Genomic DNA, 21,709 nt, shown 5'->3' with positions numbered 1-21,709 from the left:
CACAAATATTTGTTCCTTAGTTATGGATGTTTTCTATGTATTTAAGTACTTATATGTATCTATATTATTATATATATCGTCGTCTAGTACCCACAACACAAGCCTTATGAGCTTACCGTGGGACTAGGTCGATTTGTGTAAGATTGTCCCATAATATTTTTTTTTTTTATTATTTTTTTTTTTACATTCCGTAAGTTTGTCTATCTAATTTGAATTCTCCCCTCATCTACTCGAAGGTTAGCTGGAAGAGATCCCTTACAGGGATAAGTTCGCCTTTGTACCTTTATTTCTGTAAACATTATGTAAACCTGTGTTGTGTACAATAAAGTGATTACTACTACTACTACTACTACTACTATCAATAAATTGTACAGAATCGGCGATGCGCTGTGGGCTGCGCCTGCGGCGGAGGACAGGCCAATACACCCCCTTACAAGTTCATATAATTATTCAACATTTCAGTGGGGTCGTTGTCTAACATTTAATATAAGATGCTTAAGCTTTTGATGTTGTGTGTTTGTTATGGATGTTGTATGTTGTTTCTACGGGGTCTCTTTGTTTCCCATAAAGTTTTAAGTCATAATGTATTGTTTGTCATATTATCATTAGTCATAAAACTGAAACCGTTAACTTTTCAGGATTTTCGTAAGGTTATCCTATAGATAGGCTAGGTTAGGTTTGGATTGTTTTATGGCAATCCTGAAAAGTGACGCGTTTCTGAACCAAATGAATAATGACTGACGAAAATGCGGACAAACAATACATTACGACTAAAAACTTTTTGGGAAACAATAGAGACCCTGTTTCTAGTCGTAGAACTACATATACAATATATTTACCTACAGATGTGGTGTATAATTATTTTCCATCGTATTTTCACGGAAACGTACGGACGTGTCTTGCTATTTCAGTCAGTCTCGACACAAAAAGTACTGAGGTTGACTGAAGTAACATGACAAATACAAACGGTTCCGAGAAAATACGATGGAGAACAATTATACACTACACCTATATATTACAGACACCTTTCAGATTATTGCTAATGCTAACTGAAACTGAACTTAATGTACTTACAAATACATTGTTGTATTTCAAAAAAATAATTTATATACCTGGTATACAAAACGTGACCATAACCACAGGGCGGACACGCCATACATCAAAAATGATTTGCGTTTATATGTGTGCGCGGCACGTCTGTACACGCGTCATTGAGTTTCTGACGGAATCCTGACGGAATCTCAGTAGAGCGACTTACGCATACATTCATGTCGCGGCCTGTCGCGGGCGAGGTAATCCGAGTCGGGGCGGGGCGGTGCGTGTCCGTTCTGTATGATAATACTATTACTTATTCTGTGCCATCACTCCTAACAACGTAACTTAACACATTCATGGCCACCCAGCCAAACAAGACATCCGCGCCAGGCCACAAAACTTTCGTCATATAAAGCTGTAGTACCACCGATCCCGACTATCGGGTCGTCCGGCCTGGGAACGAAATCATAAAATACCCGATAGTCGGGTTTCGGCACTGAATGTGTTAATTAGCCGATAGAACAGCATGATCCCGTTAAAAACTGTATTATGGGTCAATCAACTATTTCTTGTTGTTATTCTGTCCCATCAGCGAGGAGACAATAGTACCATAGATTGTTAAAAGAACTGCAGTACCATGTTCTACTAACACGCTCAGTAGATGTCCCATTATGGAAAGGTGTTATAACTACCATAAAATGCAAGTTTGGTTAATTTAAATACGAAAAACCTAGAATTTTAAGAGTGTCTCAGGAGACCGTAACCATAGCAACGTGTGACAAGAAAAAGTTGATTAACCCTTATGCAACTCGTCGTTTAACAGGCCTCGTTGCGCTCGTCCGTCTAACTCCCCTCTTGTTTGACAGCTGAACGGCGCGCGCAGCTGAGCCGCTCGAGGTCGCGGTCCGGGCTCACGGGACCACTCACCACACGGGAACTGACCAAGTAAGATAAGATAAGATGTTTATTTGTATAGTCATGTACATAGGATGTTGTTACAATTATTCAGGAAGCTTCCATGACACCCCGTTAGGGCACACAAATTGTCTTATATCTAGCTTAATACTAAATTATATTACAGGCCCTGCATGCTATTATGTATAATATTTGAATTTATGTATAATTAGTAATTGGTCAGAGCAAATTTCGTATAAAATTAAATAAAATTCGTATAGGTTATGAGTGTCAAATAAGTAAAACACAAACCAGGGTTCGAAAGGATAATTATCAATGATAGTTATCTTGATAATTATAGTGATTTTTAACCTAATAAAATTTATTTATTTTTTACTATCAAAGAATTCAAGGAAGATAAATATAGTACCATCCATACCTGGGATAAATATCGGATAATTATCAAAGACTATAAAATTATCTGGGTAAATTCGAATCCCGACACAAACTGACATATAACGTAATTGAATGACCACTCTATGTAAATGAACTATAATAAAAACCGGCCAAGTGCGAGTCAGACTCGCGCACGTAGGGTTCCGTACCAATATCAAAAAAATTACGTTTGTTGTATGGGAGCCCTACTTGAATATTTATTCTATTTTGTTTTTAGTATTTGTTGTTATAGCGGCAACAGAAATACATCACCTGTGAAAATTTCAACTGTCTAGCTATCACGGCTCATGAGATACAACCTGGTGGTGACAGACAGACGGAGTGGAGTCTTAGTAATAGGGTATTTACCCTTTGGGTACGGAACCCTAAAAAGGGTTCCAACTATTTCATTTATTTATTTCCTTAATATGAGCCTTTTGTTAAATAAAAAACCTTTTTTTATTAAATACGCGTGTAATTTTTAATTTGTGTTTTGTTTTGTTTCAGCGAGTTGCTCAGCAACGCGTGATAGCTCATATCAAGTGATACTAGTACCTAGTATGTAGCATATACCCCAGTCAACAAGGATTCAGGGAACCCCGCTTAAATATTGTACCTAAGTAAATGTTATTTCGAGTTTTTTATACTCTGTATTTTTAGCTCTAATACACAATTCACAATTTTTGTCTAAGCATTTAAATTAAAGAACATATAAAACGTATAAAAACTGGAAAAACTTGACACTTGTTTGTATCAGGATTCATATTTCAAGCAATATTTGGGTTTAAAACCCAAGAAGCTGTAAAAAAATCCGTACAGTTATTGTAGAAACGCCCCAATAGTAATTCCGTCCCGGATTTATGAAAATAATACTCTTGTAGTGCAATTTATAGTCGGGTGGAATACCACGACGGTCAAAAGCCTTGTTGAATGGACTAGAAGTAAGCCCGTCTCACATAGAAGTGTCTACTTACTACTTATGTATCTCCATTAATTTTTGTATGTAAATTTTAAATATTTTATATAGAATTGAATTTTGTAAAAATAGTAACTCATGTTTCATCGGTTTTGTATTATGACTTCGAAATCATTTGGTTTTTATAAACGATTTGTTCATAAAAAAATTGTTTGATGCAAGATTATACTAATGCCGGTTTTAAAGCTATAAGGCAAACTCTACCAGTCAACCATTGGGTCAAATATAAACTTATAGTTTGTTTAGGACTTAACCCCAAGAGGGGTTCTAATATACTAGTACACATTACCTCCAATGAAATTTGAATAGGGTATTTGACTGTATTTAAAATAAACTATTTTACATCATACATGAAATAAAGCACCAGAAGATTAATAGAGAAACGTAGACAGCAGTTATTTTTAGACACAATTTCTATTTTAAAACCCGTATAAAACTATAAAGAGTAGGTAATTTGATTGTGACGTCACATGCTAGGGTTTCATATAAATTCCATGGTAGCTAAAGTCTATTTTTTTATTCGGTAGACTGAAATGACAGTTAATAGTATGAAATGACATTTCATGTTCATACAATTAGCTGTCATTTCAGTCTACCGAATAAAAAAATAGACTTTAAATCGTTTTGACAGTTCGAAAAAAGAAACTGATTTGACTAGTAGTCAAATACCCTATTATTATTAAATGGAACAGAGTTGCTTTTGTTTTGATTAAGCTTAGAATAAATTTAAAAGTTGAAATATTACTGTCTTGGGTGAGACTTGAACTCACGGCCTCTGGATCGATACTCCAGCGCTCTGCCATCTGAGCCACCAAGACCTCATCCATAGCCAGCAAATCTTTCCACCATATGGGTCAAGAGGACCCGAGCGACATCTACCGTAAGAGCGTTACACTAATGTAAATGAGATTTTTTATTCCTGTATGGTGGTTCCTTGTAAGGTTAAATAAGTTTTTGGCAAAAATTTCATTTTTGGTACAAGCTTTTATCACTGACTGTACTTTTCTTACGACAGACAACTAATACTCATTGAGACAATTCTAAAAATCCCTAACACAATTAGGTTGCGTTGTTTCATCACAGAGTTCCTATGGCCACCTCATGTCTCCATCATCAGATCAGTTCGACAGTACCATATTATTGTATTGTCATCAGAACTACATACAGCTGCCAATTTTCATGACGCTACGATCCTTGGAAGATGGTTAAATTAGTTACCTTAGATTCCATTACATGTTAGTTACATACAGGTCGACCTAATAAAAGCTTGTTAAAATCGAATAATTTCGAAGTCAAAAAAATTGTTAATAAATATTAACTCCTTCAAAAGTGACTAAATAATCTTTTTTAGAACGACAGAAATTCTTACATTTTAAAAAAGTGACTGGATTTAATATTAATAACAATGGTAGTGCCTATATGTAGTCCTAGGACCATAGGATAGAAAGAAAGGTTTTATGGGCTGTAAGAGAGAAAAAGAGAGAAAATAGCTTGAGGCCTAGCCAATTATTAATCGTTTATTTATAGAACTAGCGACCCGCCCCGGCTTCGCACGGGTTAACAAATTATACATAAACCTTCCTCTTGAATCACCCTATCTATTAAAAAAACCGCATCAAAATCCGTTGCGTAGTTTTAAAGATCTAAGCATACATACAGACAGACAGCGGGAAGCGTCTTTGTTATATACTATGTAGTGTTTGACGTGGCGGCGAAAGGTTAAAAGATTCTAAAGAGGCCTAAGGCTACAAGACGAAAAGAGAGGACTATCATAAGAGTAAGAGAGACAGATAAAGAATAAGTGATCATACTTCTTATGAATAGGGAGTATTACTGCAATGCTTTGCCGCCAGAGTGCAGCACTAGTGCCTTAAGTATACCATAGAGTAACTTATACATACTGTACCTTAAACTGTTTTTTGACAAGTTTTCACAGACAATCAAATATGACATTGATACATCAAGGCGGTTTGTCTACAAAGGGCCTACCGGGAAACGCGAAATCGAAACTCAGCTATCTGCCTCTTTATCGCTCGAATATGCAAGAGTGATAGAGAGGTTAGATAACAAAATGTGGACTCTCTCGTTTGCGGTAGACCCTTAGATTGTTTACTTGTTGTTGATGTGGCGCCCCCTACGCAGACTTTCGCGTAATATTCCCTATTTGACACTAGTTTCAATAATTTAGATAGTAGTGTTGAATACTTTGGTAAATATAAAACGAAAAATGTGACGTTATCTATGAAAAGGGACCGTATTGTCGATGGCGCTTACTCCATTATTAAAGATGCGCCGATATAAATGCAATGCCGCGCGACGCTGTGCGGCGTAAGCGCCATCGACAATAAGGTCCCTTTTCATAGATAATGCCCCAAATATTTGTCATAAGCTTTGTGATATATGCCATGAGTAAAAATATATTGTAGTGAATAAAAAACTTACACTTTATCGCGCTTACGTTACTTTTTTGTAATAAATTAGGGCCTATAAAGCGTCATTCTATGGAACTTGCTAACTATGTAAACAAAAGGTCACTAGTAAATTCATTATTCAGACACAATTTCAATATGGCGGTTTGTTTACATAGTATGTATGTATGTATGTATATACTTTATTGCACATGGAAATAAAAACACGAGAAACATAGTAACAGAGTAAATTAAATACAACAAAGGCGAACTTGTCCCTGTATGTGTGTTATAATAATCTTCCAATACTTTACGTTTTATACGCTTGTATGTATGTGTACAATATTTGGCCATTTGTCATGTGTTGACTAGATTGATCCAATGATATTATGTTTTTATTTATTGACATAGTACCGACTAATAGCTTCTAAGGGGCTGTTCATAAATTACGTCATCTAATTTTTGACCCCCTCTAAAATCATCCAAAAATCATGCTTCGAATGACCCCGTTTCCGCCTACGTCATGCTACCATCCGATGTCCAGACCAACCCCCCTCCTCCCCCCATTTTGAAATGAAGTCATTTATGAATAGCCCCTAACACGCGCCATCTTATTGTCGATTCTGTACCTAATATACTGCCATAACGCACAACATAAACTAATAAATTAATCTAGAAAGACCTCGGCAGCTCTAGCACAACTGACCGTGTCACCATCTTTCTAACTAAAGGCACCTGAACAGGCACCTTCTGGGCAGGCTCGCTTCATCGTAGGCCACGTCTTCGCCTCGGCTAGTCTGTGGCCATGAGTAAGCCCATTTATAATAATAATAAAAAAAGTTCCTTGCGAAAGAGACAGGCTGTCTTGCGACTTGACGGGCAGTTGTGCTAACCCTGCAGCGGGACGATGAGTTGATTTTCTAAGAAATTTCTAGACATTTATCGAAAAATTATTCACTTACCGATCGTTTTAGTGTACATTTTAATTATTTTAAATATTTCCGTTGCGTTGCTTATTAAAAAAAAATCACGAGGGTACTGGATGTATTCCCATTTGTCCCCGTCGGGAACAGATGGAAATAAGCGCTGCATACCAATCATTCCTACTTGTCCCCTTGCACTTGCTTGGGGCACAGAATAAATAATAGTACTAAGTACAGAAGATTCACTCTCTAACAAAACGCGTCTGTTACGATCAGCACAGATATGGTCGCTAGGTGGCGACAGCGCCACGCGCGGCTTATGGCTTTCCCCAAAATTGGGGCCGAATGGATGTACTTTTAGCTACCTGTAGCAAAGCGACGAAATCGCGGAGTGAGACACGCCACGCCTGCTTGGGGCGAGGACATATGGGAACACACCGTTTACCGTATTTCAAATAAATAAATAAAATATTTCTTTGAGATTACTTAGAGTCAGTTCATTTTTACGATAATGTAATTTTGTGTATTTACTTTGTATATAGTGACATAAATGTATTTTAATATTTGATTTTATAAGATAATGTAAAGCTAACTTATAGAACCACGTGGTATATCAACACTCAACAATCCTTTTCTAAACTTAGTTTCAGGCTATAGGTTGATAACATAAAAAGAATATTACAAGAAAAATAAAATACTAAGTGTAAGGCCTGAGTGGACGCTCGCTCGGCGACGCGTGCAGCGTGGCTGTGGGCTCACGCGTGATGTGAGCAGCGTGCACTAAGGCCGCTCCTATACGTGCGCATTTGTTTGACATGCACGCCGCACGCCCCGCCCCGCCGCACGCACAACATGAGCGTCCACTCAGGCCTTACACTAAGTGCTTGGTACTTTTGTCGGAAACAAAATGCATATAATCCTCCTTTTTTTGCAATTCTTGGGCGTCAGTTTTAACAAAGCATATGTAATAAACTAAAAGCACTCTAAATTCATTGATATACAAAGTTGTTGTATTCACTTTATTCAAATAAAATTGTTCCAATTCAATTTCTAAATAATTTATTTTTATTCTGTCAGAAATAGAAAGTTTAATCTCATTTTAATATAATTTTAATGTGTTTTTATTCTCAATTGTTATGCTCGCTCCACACTTATGCCTGATGAGCGATTTATACAAACTTTATGTAAGCAGTGCAAAATTTACCTATACCTCATCTTAACACTTTTCTAAAGGATCCCGGACTTCATCCTTGTGCCGCCCACCATACAAAATTATAGCCAAGGAAGTTTGAATCTTGTTGTATTTTCAATTGGGTTGAATTTCATTTTTCGAAAATTTTACGAGACATGAAATGCTACTACCTAGGTACTGTTGACATTCCATCCAAACTGAGTGTACATCCTAATGTACATTGGGCGGCACGAGGTTATATCCTTTCGACAACATAAGCCCTAGAATAAGAGTTATGTTCTTGAGAAATCGCGCGTTTTATGCGATTAGTGTGGAGCGAACTTTATGATGTAGCGTCGGTTAATGTATGGTATGCATAATTATATTGAACCGTAATGTAAATATATTTTTGTAAAATGTTACAATTTTTAATTATGTAATTATATGTTTTTTGAACTTAATGTGTTTTTCTTTTTACATTGCATGAAATTCAATAAGTTATTTTTCCAACCTATATGTATGTGACGAAAACCTTGATCCGCCAGGAGGCCTGAATCGTAAACCTAGGTATAAAAAGGGGGTTTTTAACCTTTTCGACGCCAACGACAGATATATCCTATAAAGGTTAGCTGGAAGAAATCCCTTAACGGGATAAGTTCGCCTTTGTACACATTTACTGGATTATCTCTGTGTTATGTACTTGTTTTGTGCAATAAAGTGTTTACTACTACTATTACATATCCGCACTACAGGTCCAACGCCAAAGGCGGATTAATCCGTCACAGGCCACAGAGCAACATAGACCTACGTGCACATGCATAGAGTTAAATTTCAGTTTGACACTTCGGTGACGTGGCGTCCGAGTGAAAGCGTTACCTTGGCGTATAAGTGTCGTTTTTGTACTTTTTGTTCAAGACTTAAAGCGTTCAAAGGTTATAAAGGTAAGGGAATGAAAATAAAGACAAGTTGTTATATAACATACACCTTTATTTACACACTCGTTCCGTCTAACAGACTTGAGCACTGACCACTAGCTTACATTGTGATATGTCTGTAGTTTGAGCATAGCACCCACAGACCTAGCACTGTGGCGACCATTAATAAATACCTGTCAATAAAACATTCAAATTCTGCAGTCTTTCGTTTTGAAAACTCTGCATTCTAAAATTTTGCTTTATCATGAAAAACCTGACGAGGCCTGGCGCATTGGTATGTTTTTACAGATTTAAAGTTAACATTTGTCAGATGACATGTCGTGTTTTGAAAATTAAGGACATCACATAAATTGTTGCATCGTGTATAATTAGAATTACGTATTTATTATTGCATATAAAATAAGCCCCAGCTTTTTCTAATAGTATTTAATTATAAATAAAAATATCCTGGTCGTAGGCACCAAATTGTAAATCTTTTTTGTAACCTTCAAGAATAAAAAGTATCGCTTTTTGAATTCTCTTCACAAGTGCTAGGACATATTTTTGGCTAATATAATTATTGTCATGCAGATAACACATGCCAGTCAACAAGTGATATATAATAACAAACATTTTATAACATGTCATAATTGCAATCCAAAATACAATATACATTAAGAATTTGAAAATATGTTTACAAAAATATGAAGTAAATTGTAAGATTCAACATTGAAATGTCATATTAAAGTCATATTTACCAATGTCAGTCTAATTTACCTTACATGGAATGTGATGCGTCAAATACCACCCTAACTTTATAAAGTAGAAGTATTGTCTTGATTCGAGACGTGATGTGTTATGAAATTAACTGAAATAATTATTAATTTCACAAATTTACATCGGCTAACAGACTGTTCTCAATATTTTTTGTGTTTATTATTTGAAAATAAAAGTAATTGTTACAGGGTAGCAACAGAAACTCAAATACCCAAATTTTGTTTTGAAATGAGTACTACATAGTTATATAGTTACCTGTAAGGTGACATATTGAGAACAGTTGTTAGTTGACATAAACGTTACACAATTTGCCGATAGGTGGCGCTTTCATTAAATTTATAATATGGATATTTGGTTTCTTAAACCATGTCATTTTACACGAATGCGCAAATACAATACATTTCATCCCGGAGGTAACGCACCGAACCTAAACTAAGAATTACATTAAATGACTTACTACGTACTAACCTTTCCAAGATAGTTAAAAAGAACTACGAAATAAAATGGTAAGAAAATATTTTAAAGTTAATACATACAAAAATATAAAACTATGGACGGACCCACGAGATTAAGACTAGCTATTGGTAAGTACAGGCAGGCTACGAATTCAAGTCACGTTTCGATTAAAATTAAAGAAAACTCTTAAGGAAAATATACCAATATTGTGATTTTAAAATAACGGTTTTGGACGCTTTGCAATACTTTGCTAGTTAAAAAACTTATTTTTATATTATAGTTCGTTTTTTTAGCATTAGAAAAAAGGTAAACAATCATGACGTGTCTTTTAATTGAAAAACACATTTTAAAAATAAGTTACGGTAAATATGTAATAATTATGAATCTTATACGATCTTTTATAGTCTTCTGCTTTCATAAGTAATAGTTATTGATTTTTAAAAAGTGTTTTTCAATTAAAAGACGTGTCAAAATCGTTTACCTTCTTTCAAGTTCTTTCTAATGCTAAAAAAAACGAACTATAGGGAGTTTGTGGGTAGGTTTGAGGTTTTGAGGTTGTCTTTTGAAATAAGCCAAGGACTGTAAAGTTGGTTTGGTACATTTAAAATGGCGAGATGACGTGAATTCGTAGCCGGGCTTTATAATAATAGTATGTCAATCACATTTGCCTTAAGACCGATAAAACAAATTACATGGCAACCCAAGACCAAATTAAGAAGAACATGAGTTAAATCGACAAAAAACCACTAGATGGCGCTATTTTGAAAATAAACGTTTTTTTATTAGGCTATAAAAACGGGGAACTTGACAAAATAGAAGAGGTTTTTCTTAGTGACCGTGTTTAGTAAAAAAATAGCGTTATCTAGTGTTTGTTGCCTATAAATTGGGGTCAAAACAACCGTTAAATACCATTACATTTGACCCATCATTAGCACATATACATAGGACATATTTACAAGTAATATAAGTAGTATAAGTATAGAAAATACAAAATTTAATTTAATTTAAATCCTCACAAAATAACATTTTGTTCAATATTTGACACAATTGGAATGTTTGTATCACAATCGTTGGTTAAGTAAAAGCCGACCTGAATACAAAACGGCCGAATAACATTATATTTTATCAGAAAAATAAGTCGTCGAGTCGCTCATTTAAAATAATACCAAAACAACTCGAAAAGTTATTTTTTCAGCACTAAATTAAGTTACATCGATACAATCCTTTTAATATTATTCATAAAAATGTCTTTGCTATTTGTAAAAAAGACAATATTTATTTGTCAGTTGATAAAAATAAGCTTTTACGTCAATTTATAATTAATTTTAAAAGTATAATCGGAACAAATGAAAAGAACTATTCTTAAGTTTGGCAACGCCATTTACTGTTTAGTCAATACAACTCATAAGTTGCAGCGATTTGTTTATTACTAATAATCCTAAATAAAATGGAAGATTTCATAAAATAATTCCTTCCAATCGTTCCTGCGAGCTTAAATATTCTTGTCAACGTTTTAAATAATTTATCCAGACTGTTTCTGATGTTTAATTTGTTTTGGGATTTAATAAATCTATTTTACACTCGAGACGTCCAATGTCTCTTAAAGATACGTATGAGATTCAGTTCTTTTCCTATTAGAAAAAATAACTTTGAAATAGGTGGCGGCACTGAGCCATGTTAAGGTAACGATCAAAATAAAAATCTTTGAAGACTCATTCCTAACTTACCTGTTTGATTTAAGTTTCAGAAGCATTACCACGAGATCTGAAGATCTAATTTCATATATCGCCATCTCATTCACTTGGACTCGATTAGTGCAAGAGCAACAGTGATACAGATAAACGAACTTCAATCTTCAATTTTCGTAGTACAAGTTTTAGAATATTTTTGATAGACAGTGGCGCCATCTATTACAGTATACCCGACACTACTGCCGCGCATTAGCGCCATCTCTGACCGTCTCGAGTGATTGTCTAGCGGCGCGGGAGTTATCTTCGGTTGTTGAGTTCGTACCCGTTGTCTTTGCTGGGCACTTTGGCGGGCGGGGGTTTGGCCACGGCGTGACCTTCCAGCCGTAGCGTGCTTTGGCGGTGAGATGATCTGGAATATAAGAATAACACATGTAATTGTCAACAGATGGCGTTTGAAATAAAATAATTAGCTTCATGTCATGTAACCAAGTATAAGTAGCAACAATGTAAGTTATGGACACGAGAATATAGTGAGTCTTTCGTAAACAGACGCTTTCATGGGACGTGTGGCACCATGATACTTTCCGGTATGGCCACCAGGGTTCCAGTTGCATAATTATTTTTTTCTACTCCAGCACTTAAATGTGTCAATTAAATGACTGACAGTGATATCTAAAGCAATGTCATTTGAATGCTTTGTCTATAGGCTCATAAGATGACTGATGCTAGCAGTCATCTTATGAGTATAATACAACTGCTTTATTTTTTTTAAAGATACAAGTTCCGATCATCTTGATTGAAAGAGGTATGTTTTCATTTACAATAATAACTCTTTTTTTTTTTAAATAATAACTCTTTTTTTTTTAATAATAACTCAATTTTTTTTAAATAATAACTCTTTTTTTTTAATAATAACTCTTTTTTTTAATAATAACTCTTTTTTTTAATAATAACTTTTTTTTTTTTTTTTTTTTTTTTTTTTTTTTTTTTTTTTTTTTGCTGCAGCTGTCATAGAAAAAGTAATGTATGCAACAGCTCATAATTGGTTCTTAAAATTCTCGGGTCTTTTTTTACAAAACTCGACTACGTCTCGTTTTGTAACTTCGACCCTTGAATTTTAAGAACCCTTATTATATCACTGTTGCATAAACTACTATTTACGATTTTATTTATTTATTTACTAGTAGAAATTCATTATTAGAAATCTAGAGGAGCCTAGATTTTCTTGCGTAGAAATTGTGAACTCAGTCGTGATAGATATGAAATACAGAGATTAAAATGACTATCGTTTATAAATATGAAGATAATTTATTGAACATTACGCAGCTACGTGATTTTTGTGTTTTTTTAAGACTTTTTTTTGTATTATAAATGGGCTTACTCATGGCCACAGACTAGCCGAGGCGAAGACGTGGCCTACGATGGAGCGAGTCTGCCCAGAAGGTGCCTGTTCACCCTTGATTTGAAGGTTGCCGGGTTATATGAGCTCGGAAATATAGACGCCGGCAAGGAATTCCATTCCTTGGCAGTGCGCATAAGGAAAGAGGAAGCAAAGCGCTTCGTGCGGATTGGTGGAATATCTACCAAGTGGGGATGGAAACCGGCCGTGCGTCTAAAAGTCCGATGGTAGAATGGGGACGGTAGAATAAGCTCGTGTAGCTCTGATAATGTTTTGAGATATGTATGTATGTATGTATAAACTCTTTATTGTACAAAACACAAAACACAAATTTATGGCACAGGATAGGCAGTACAAAGGCGAACTTATCCCTTTAAGGGATTTCTTCCAGTTAACCTTTGAGTAAATGAGAATTGATGAAGAACGGTAGACAAATATATCACTGAGTACAATAGACTGATATGTTTACCGTATGAGGCAGGTGACGGCGAGTAGCAACAGTAGCACTCCGAGCGCGGACAGCCCCCAGCCCAGCGCGGCGCGAGCGATCGGCGGCGCCTTCGTGGCCAGTCGGAGCAGCGACGACACTTGCTCGGGCAGCTCGTCGATACCCTGTTGGAACCATGATAATAGAAAAAAAAAGTTAATACACGATTACAAACGGTGGTAATTTACATAAAATTTATAATATTAAGCGGTGCGGTTAAGCGGTGGTGGCCGAGTGGATATGACGACCGACTTTCAATCTGGAGGTCGCGGGTTCAAATCCTGGCTCGTACCAATGAGTTTTTCGGAACTTATGTACGAAATATCATTTGATATTTACCACTAGCTTTTCGGTGAAGGAAAACATCGTGAGGAAACCTGCATATATCTGCGAAGAAATTCAAAGGTGTATGTGAAGTCCCCAATCCGCATTGGGCTAGCGTGGGGACTATAGCCCGAGCCCTCTCGCGCGTGAGAGGAGGCCTGTGCCCAGCAGTGGGACGTATATAGGCTCACATTATTATTATAATATTAATTAATATAAATAAGTTAGTAATATTATAAGTCGCTCTATATTGTACCTTGCTTACTATTTTTTGCCTTCCTGAGTATCATGTACTTATGTCGTCATTTTGTATTTCTATTTTTTTATTGCATCCGTTTGTGTAAACTGTGTTTTATGTTTCTTTATTTTTGTCTGTTACCTTCCGTATTATTTCTCACTCTCTTGATGGTCTCATCGGAAGATCAGAGCTGGAAGTCGCCAGCAACATGCTGAGACGGGGCCATTTCGTGACACTTTATTTTCACTATGTTCTTTTTGTGTAATGTGTATTGTCTGTGTGTTTACGAATAAAAAACTATTCTATTCTAAGGTTGAGCGAAGATGAGAGGGATCAACCTTAACATTATGTTTTATCGCCCAGGATGGAAAGCACTACAACATAGCGACATATAGTTATCACGACCCTTAGTATGACTTTCTTGTATAAAATAATTCTAAGCATACTTTTATATACACTCTATGAAATTGACGTACCTATTTGATCATTTACTATGTTAATGATACATTTTGATTTATATAATTTTATCTACCTATTAAGACATTGCATGATTAGTTTTAGCAATGACCTGTATTTGACTCGCTAGATGTAACGTTTTTTTGTTACTTGGCCAAATAAAGAACTTGAACTTGAACTTGAACTAGTATAGGATATTATTATTACGCTGCACAAACTTCTTCAATGATAATTTTAACTTGTAGTACGTGCTTTATCATGTAGCCTGTTCCATGAATGTTACAGAGAGGCAAAGCCAAAATTAAAAATATGTATCTGATTTATGAACATAACTCCTACGTTGAACGATTCCCGCGCTGTCAACTGTCAATGTCATTGTGTTTATTCATGTTAGCCTAGACCATTAGGGCTTAATAAAATATAACTTTTTTAACAGGAAATAATAGTAAATATATAATAAATATGTGAAAAAATAAAATATTAGTGTACGACAGTCCGACCAATTACAAAATTGGAAGAAAATACAAGAAGACTGAAGAAGAAAATGCTACTTTCGCGACCAAGGTCAAAGGCGGCGTCGTTTCGTGGATAGCATGACTATCCACCCGGACATGTTGCATATCAAAATAAGAATCTAGCAGGGCATGGACGTAGGTACCTACTTTTTATTTTAGGTCTGCATCATCATCTCCATCTCCGCCAGCGGCGTAGAGAAAAAAGCGATTTTCGCGTGGCGTATAAAAAGCAATCTGTGCCCTTCTCGCTCGCCAGCGACCGAATGTTTAATACGTATCTAAAATTCCGAAAGGGAAATAAACGCAAAGTAGGAAATACAGTGGACCCAGTATCAAGTGCTTATTTGTTCATGATTTTCGACGTTTGTGCTACTTGTGCATTCTGGATTTTTTGGAACACTATTCTAGCTAGGTGTATATCTGTCCGCTAACTGCACATGGTGACTGAGCTGTGCACTGCATTCTGGAGCACTATTCTAGGTGCGTCTGTCTGCTAACTGCACACGGTGGTTGTGCTGTGCACTGTGCATTCTGGAGCACTATTCTAGGTGCATCTGTCTGCTAACCGCACACGGTGGTTGCGCTGTGCACTGTGCATTCTGGAGCACTATTCTAGGTGCCTCTGTCTGCTAACTGCACACGGTGGTTGTGCTGTGCACTGTGCATTCTGGGCCACTATTATAGGTGTGTCTGTCTGCTAACTGCACATGGTGACTGAGCTATGCACTGCAATCTGGAGCACTATTCTAGGTGCATCTGTTTGTAAAATGGCTATACTAAGCTTTTTGGAGTACTAACCTAGGTATCTCTGATGATATTTGAACTTGGCAATCTTTCACATACTAATACTAGGTGTGTTCAATGCCAGTATATTTGGGACATTGTGGTGTTGTCACTTATTCCTTACTAACAGCACTGAGATATGGCTCATATCCTACCTGCCAATGGCAGTGGACTTAAGGCCACAAGTCTTGCTAGAACTGGGTTTTGTGGCCCCATGAGTTAATCAATGTGGTATGCCAAATTAGGCCGTCTCTTGATATGTACTCATCTTCAAGTAGGTGAATTAAAATATTTATTCTTATTTCAGCAAGCAAGGAATTAAGCGAGTAAATCTTGACATCGTGAGACGGAGGCACCAGAAATCTGGATATGGAAAAATCCTAATAAGACAACCTCGTTGTTTGTTTTTTCAGATGTATAATTAAGAACATTACAAAACCAGTATGACCCAAACAAGATTATGCAAAAATAATCTGCGCTGTAAAATTTTATTGGCAGCGACTTGAACTGCGGCTGGTGAGATGCTTGTCAGTAATGAATAAGGCTAAGTATTTGTTTGCTAACTGTGATGATTTAGCTCTCAATCAATTTTGTGCTGCAACCGGCTGTCGCTTTTAAGTGACTGACTTTCATTTGTGTGACTGTCATCACTGAGAATCTTCGCTAAGGCAGCGGTCCTTTAAATACTATTAAAGCACAATAAATGGCATTAGAGATTTCTTTAAAACATGCTGTCGACAAGTGATATTATAAGAAAATCTAACAGAAAAACTAATAGCTTACGGCCCGGTACTTCAACTTCAAGGGCTCGATTATCAATCATATTTTCCAATGTATGTTTTGCTGTTACTATTTGTTTCATATAATAAAGTGTTCATTTAACATTACAACATACAAAAAACCCTGGTCAAAAGCAGCGATAAGGAAGCGGAGCAACACTTTCCTCTCTGCAGTCACAATGTGGTCGCACTCAAGTGACATTACAACAGCCTGTGTTCATTTAGAACAAATTCTCAAAAGCTGTGGTTTATTTAAATACACTTCTTTAATTGCAGTGACATCATATTTACAAGGATTCTGTCATACAAAATTAAATTTTTGTCTGTGCTAATACCTAGAGGTATTCCGAAATATGATCAATTCTGTAAAATTGATAGTCAAATACTAGAAAACTATGTGACTGTGATATATACTGTGTGTATATGCCTATGATGTCCTTATAAAATAATGTACACTTTATACAGTTTAATATTGACTTCAATATTTTCTCTACCAAATCCTAAGAGAAATAAATACAGATACCTATAGAAGAAGTAAATTTATTGCAACTAAGCAGTTTAAGTCAACAGGGAATTGGAACTGTTATGAAACTAATGAAGTAATGACATAAGTCCTTTTATTAGACTATTAGACTAGGTGTCGATATGTGTCAGACCTTTCATGAAGTGTCTAAGATCTAGAGGTCACATAATGAGCAATTGTTTAGATTATATATCTATTGTTGAAGCTTATTATTATAAATGTTATTTATACCATGTAGGTGCATACATATACAAGATACACTTAATTAGTCTTGATACCATTACCTATATGGAGCTATAATCAAATGAAATTAGCTCCTTAGTACTTACCTCAGAAAGCTGGGTAATACTATAATTATTTCTTTAGCCGATAAGGATAAATACAAACTTAAACAACAGATAAAGTCCTTTATATATTGGTCACATTGTAATTAGTTTTAATGAACTTTGCTCATATAAATGGGTTGTTGTACCTATAACTACAAGTTATAGGTACCTATAACTACAAGTTATAGATATTTAAGTTTGGCTAATGAATATGGTTATGTGTGTATTTAAAGAGCTGAATAGATAAAAGTACCTATACTGAATTTCGTATATTTTAAAGAAATACAATGCCAATATATCACCTAGTGTGACATAATTTGGTGGCTAATTAAAATAAAGGGTTATAAATATATATTTTTTCCAGATATTTAATTACTTACGGTAATACTTACACCCGTGTGGAAATTATTAAATAAGCCTAATAGAATGAATTAGGTACATTAATTTTGTTCAGGTTATGGTGGTCTTGTTTATGTTTAAAGACCCTCTTTTCCGGTTTACCACACTGAGATACATCTGAGAGAAGACAACACAGCTATCGCAATTATTTATAAACCGGTGAAATGAAATACAGTATTTTTTATGTCTAGGAACATTAGCAGTGGTGTGAAAAGAGAAATTACAATATTCTACTTAAATGCTATATGTGCTTTAAGTGTCATAAGCTGATTGAGAGAAAATAATGTAAGATTTCAGATTTAACGCAAATTAAATTTGAAATTCTTACAACATTTTGGAAATCCATATACCTCACGAGTTATTGGTTATTATATAAATATCCTGGTGAAGTAACCCAGATGTTTTTTCTACATAAGTAGATGCTTTTGCAAAAAATATTTTATCTATGTTTTCCTTCCAACTGAAACGAAATCTAAGGTATTAAAATTTAGGAAAAGTAGAAGGCATCAAGGCACGGTCATTGTAACTACTCAGTTTACAAAATATTTACACGCATATGTACATATAATTGTATAAGATTTGCGCCCCAACTCTCATTTATAAAAACATATTTTATTAACTGGTTTCAAGTTTCAACAGCGGTTACCCCATTATCCATTATCCTGGTTACCCCAGTGTTATCCAGGAAGTGCCATCAGCCATCACTGAAGGAGAAGAGGAAGAGGAGAAAGGAGTACAGTACGGTGTAATCCCTTGCGCCCAACACCGTCAAGCACACACACACACACACAGTACACACTTGAAATACTGGTGTATGTTATGTAAAAATAATTACATTAATTATTTTATGGCATCTGTTTCAGAAGTGCTTGCCGTTTTTAATAGCATTATGTAATGAGGGTATAGATGTGTAAATAATTGTAAATCTGCTCTTGTGCTTTTATTGGGGAATAGGCTCTCCTCAAATGATAGAATTGAACACTTTATGAAGAACGTTTTTTCGATTACACCAAACTCAACCTTAAAGTGTGACCTAGTACCCTTAATCGGTCTTAAATTATTTATTAACAATGTCACCAACTAATGAAAATCATTCATTACAGGATTAAGAAAAAGTAAAAAATTACTTTATCACTTTTATTAGCTGTTGTGATTGTACCTATACAACGTGCAAACCCTGTCCTTGAAAAAATATCAAACTTTACTGTTATTCTGATTGATAAATTTCAGCAACCCTTGCTATCCATAGCATTAATTTTTTCAGGGAAAACACTAATTTCAAATTGAATGAGGTGTAAAACATTGATTACCTGTATATATAAATAACGAACAATAATATTCGTGATGGTAGTTAACTTGTTAGTGATTATTTATTGCCCTCAGAATCATGAAAAAATCACTTCCCAAACGATTTGTAGAGGGATTACATAAGTCAACTCTTAAAGATTTGTATTGATATATTTTTATTTTCATCACCTATTTAACCTGTTATGTGTTGTGTCAACCGTAAATCGTTTAGGAGTTGGTGGAAGAAAAACATCAAGGTGGAGTGATTCTTGTAATGATTTTTCTCAATTTCATAATCATGGTTCCATCCAATAATTTTGGTAAATCCTTACTATGATAAATGAGAAAATAAGTGTTACTTAAAGGTGTAACCAACAATAACACACTGCCAAGAGTTGCTTATAGTTGTTGTATTCGCCAACAGATGCATCTCATGCTATCCTTTGATTTCTTTCCTATAATAATTAAGTTGTATGTGGTATTTGGTGGTATAAATGAAAATACTTACCTATTAATAAATAAGGATCAAATTATTTTTGTTTCAACTATCTATACTATACGATAGACAGTTTGATGAAATGATATCACTAGATCTCTAAATAATGTTGTAAACTAAATATACATACCTATATTTTGAAAATAGTTAATGATAACTAAAAAGGTACCTAATTTAAAATGAAATAATAAATCATTGTTAATCAATGATTTCATTGTTGTAATACAAAGCCAAAACAAACTTTGAATACTTATCTCTAAACATCTACAAGTTAAAATTATCATTGAAGAAGTTTGTGCAGCGTAATAATAATTGGAAATTAAACGAACTTACCTGTAAGTGAAGTTCATTTCAATTATATTAGCTGCACAAACTTCGAAATGATAACCCATCCCACCCAGTACCCACGTTGTCCTGAGACAACCAGGGATTCGTGTACCTATAATCCCTGTCAAAGTTATGGCAATATTGGCTTTGCTGAATTGGGGGCCAAGTTGTTCCATCTATTGGCATATTCACTGCCAGCGTGAGCTAAAAGCATAGCGGATACCATATGTTTTTTCCGCTTTGTAGCGATAAGTACCTAAGAATAGAGAATCCTAGCGGGCTACTGGCAGTGAAAGTGTTATGTCTTGGCTTGTTACTCTAAACTAAATGACATTGACAGTTGACAGCGCGGGAATCGTTCAACGTAGGAGTTATGTTCATAAATCAGATACATATTTTTAATTTTGGCTTTGCCTCTCTGTAACATTCATGGAACAGGCTACATGATAAAGCACGTACTACAAGTTAAAATTATCATTTCGAAGTTTGTGCAGCTAATATAATTGAAATGAACTTCACTTACAGGTAAGTTCGTTTAATTTCCAATATAATAGAATAGAAGAAATGTATTCAGAAAAACGCTTAAATTTCAAATTGTCATAAGGATTCCACGAAAAAAAAAAGGTCTTTCTGCAGCCACTTACCTCCTCGAACCACAGGATGGGGAACACGATGTCGGGGAAGTTGGCGACCTGCTTGATATCGACGACCTGCGACACGGCCAGGTTGATCTGGATGCGGGCGCGGGCGCTCATCGCTATGCCCATCTCCTGTAAACATACACGTTTATATAGTCAAAGGTCTGTTTGATTTCAAACAGACAGAGAGAATTATACTATCTTTGTCTTACACTACCTAGTAGTATAGGTCGTTTTTTTAGCATTAGAAATAAGGTAAACAATCTTGATGTGTCTTTTAATTGAAAAACACATTTTAAAAATAAGTTACGGCAAATATATAACAATTATGAATCTAATACGATCATTTATATTCTTCTGCTTTCATAAGTAATAGTTTTTGATTTTTAAAAAGCATTTTTCAACTAAAAGACTTGTCAAGATCGCTTACCTTATTGCAAGTTCTTTCTAATGCTAAAAAAACGAACTATAGCACCCAAAAGAAAAGGATGAGTATAGTTTTTCTTGTTCCTATTTTCTGACAAGATTTGGTTGACCCAGTATATGTAAGATGTGGAAAGTCTAAGATACATTCGTGCTTTGAATATGCAATGTAGATAGATGGCGCTGTACGTTTACGGCTCCGTAAATTTTACGGTAAGCTTTGTTTGTCAAAAGTCGATATTTGATGTCACCACAAAAGCACCATCTAGTTTCAATGTCAATCTCGGATGCACAATTTTTTCTTACTCCCTATTCATAAAACTTAGCAAACTTCTATTAAAGTTTGTCACAAATACTTATTAAAATTACAGATGGTGAGCATCGATATCACGGGCTTGTTAGACGTTACTTGACAGACGGTTAAGTTATGAATAACGACATTACTCGTAAACTATCGACCTCTTCTACAATCCATTACCTTTTTTCTTATACATATCTTCTAACCACTCACACGTCAAAACTTGCCAAAACAAATGCAATTTTGACATGTCAAAATAAAGATTAAAATGGAATGTATTGGAGACCTTTTTATAGGTCTCTGGGCAGGTGGAGGATAGTCACATTGTTAA

The 21,709-nt window shown here is 35.2% G+C and overlaps 2 protein-coding genes across 3 annotated transcripts in view; one reads left to right on the top strand and one right to left on the bottom strand.

Moving 5' to 3' along the window:
• LOC134660505 (protein diaphanous) overlaps positions 1-3,002 on the top strand; it is a 53,313-nt gene extending 50,311 nt beyond the window's left edge. Inside the window, exons 26-27 of the mRNA XM_063516276.1 lie at positions 1,902-1,980; positions 2,872-3,002. Coding sequence (XP_063372346.1) covers positions 1,902-1,980; positions 2,872-2,893 — 101 coding nt within the window. The 3' untranslated portion in view covers positions 2,894-3,002. The remainder of the gene's footprint in view (positions 1-1,901; positions 1,981-2,871) is intronic.
• An 8,449-nt stretch (positions 3,003-11,451) lies between these two features.
• LOC134660471 (scavenger receptor class B member 1) overlaps positions 11,452-21,709 on the bottom strand; it is an 87,749-nt gene continuing 77,491 nt past the window's right edge. For both annotated transcript variants that reach the window (XM_063516230.1, XM_063516228.1), the window contains exons 9-11: positions 20,664-20,789; positions 13,549-13,691; positions 11,452-12,089 (exon numbers count right to left, since the gene is read on the bottom strand). In XM_063516230.1, the coding sequence (XP_063372300.1) occupies positions 11,978-12,089; positions 13,549-13,691; positions 20,664-20,789 (381 nt within the window). In that variant the 3' untranslated portion in view covers positions 11,452-11,977. The remainder of the gene's footprint in view (positions 12,090-13,548; positions 13,692-20,663; positions 20,790-21,709) is intronic.

This window comes from Cydia amplana, chromosome 27 (assembly GCF_948474715.1).
Source record: "Cydia amplana chromosome 27, ilCydAmpl1.1, whole genome shotgun sequence".
NCBI classification, from domain to species: Eukaryota; Metazoa; Arthropoda; class Insecta; order Lepidoptera; family Tortricidae; genus Cydia; species Cydia amplana.
The sequence above is the reverse complement of the archived record's forward strand: the minus strand, read 5'-3'. Positions and strand labels throughout refer to the sequence as shown.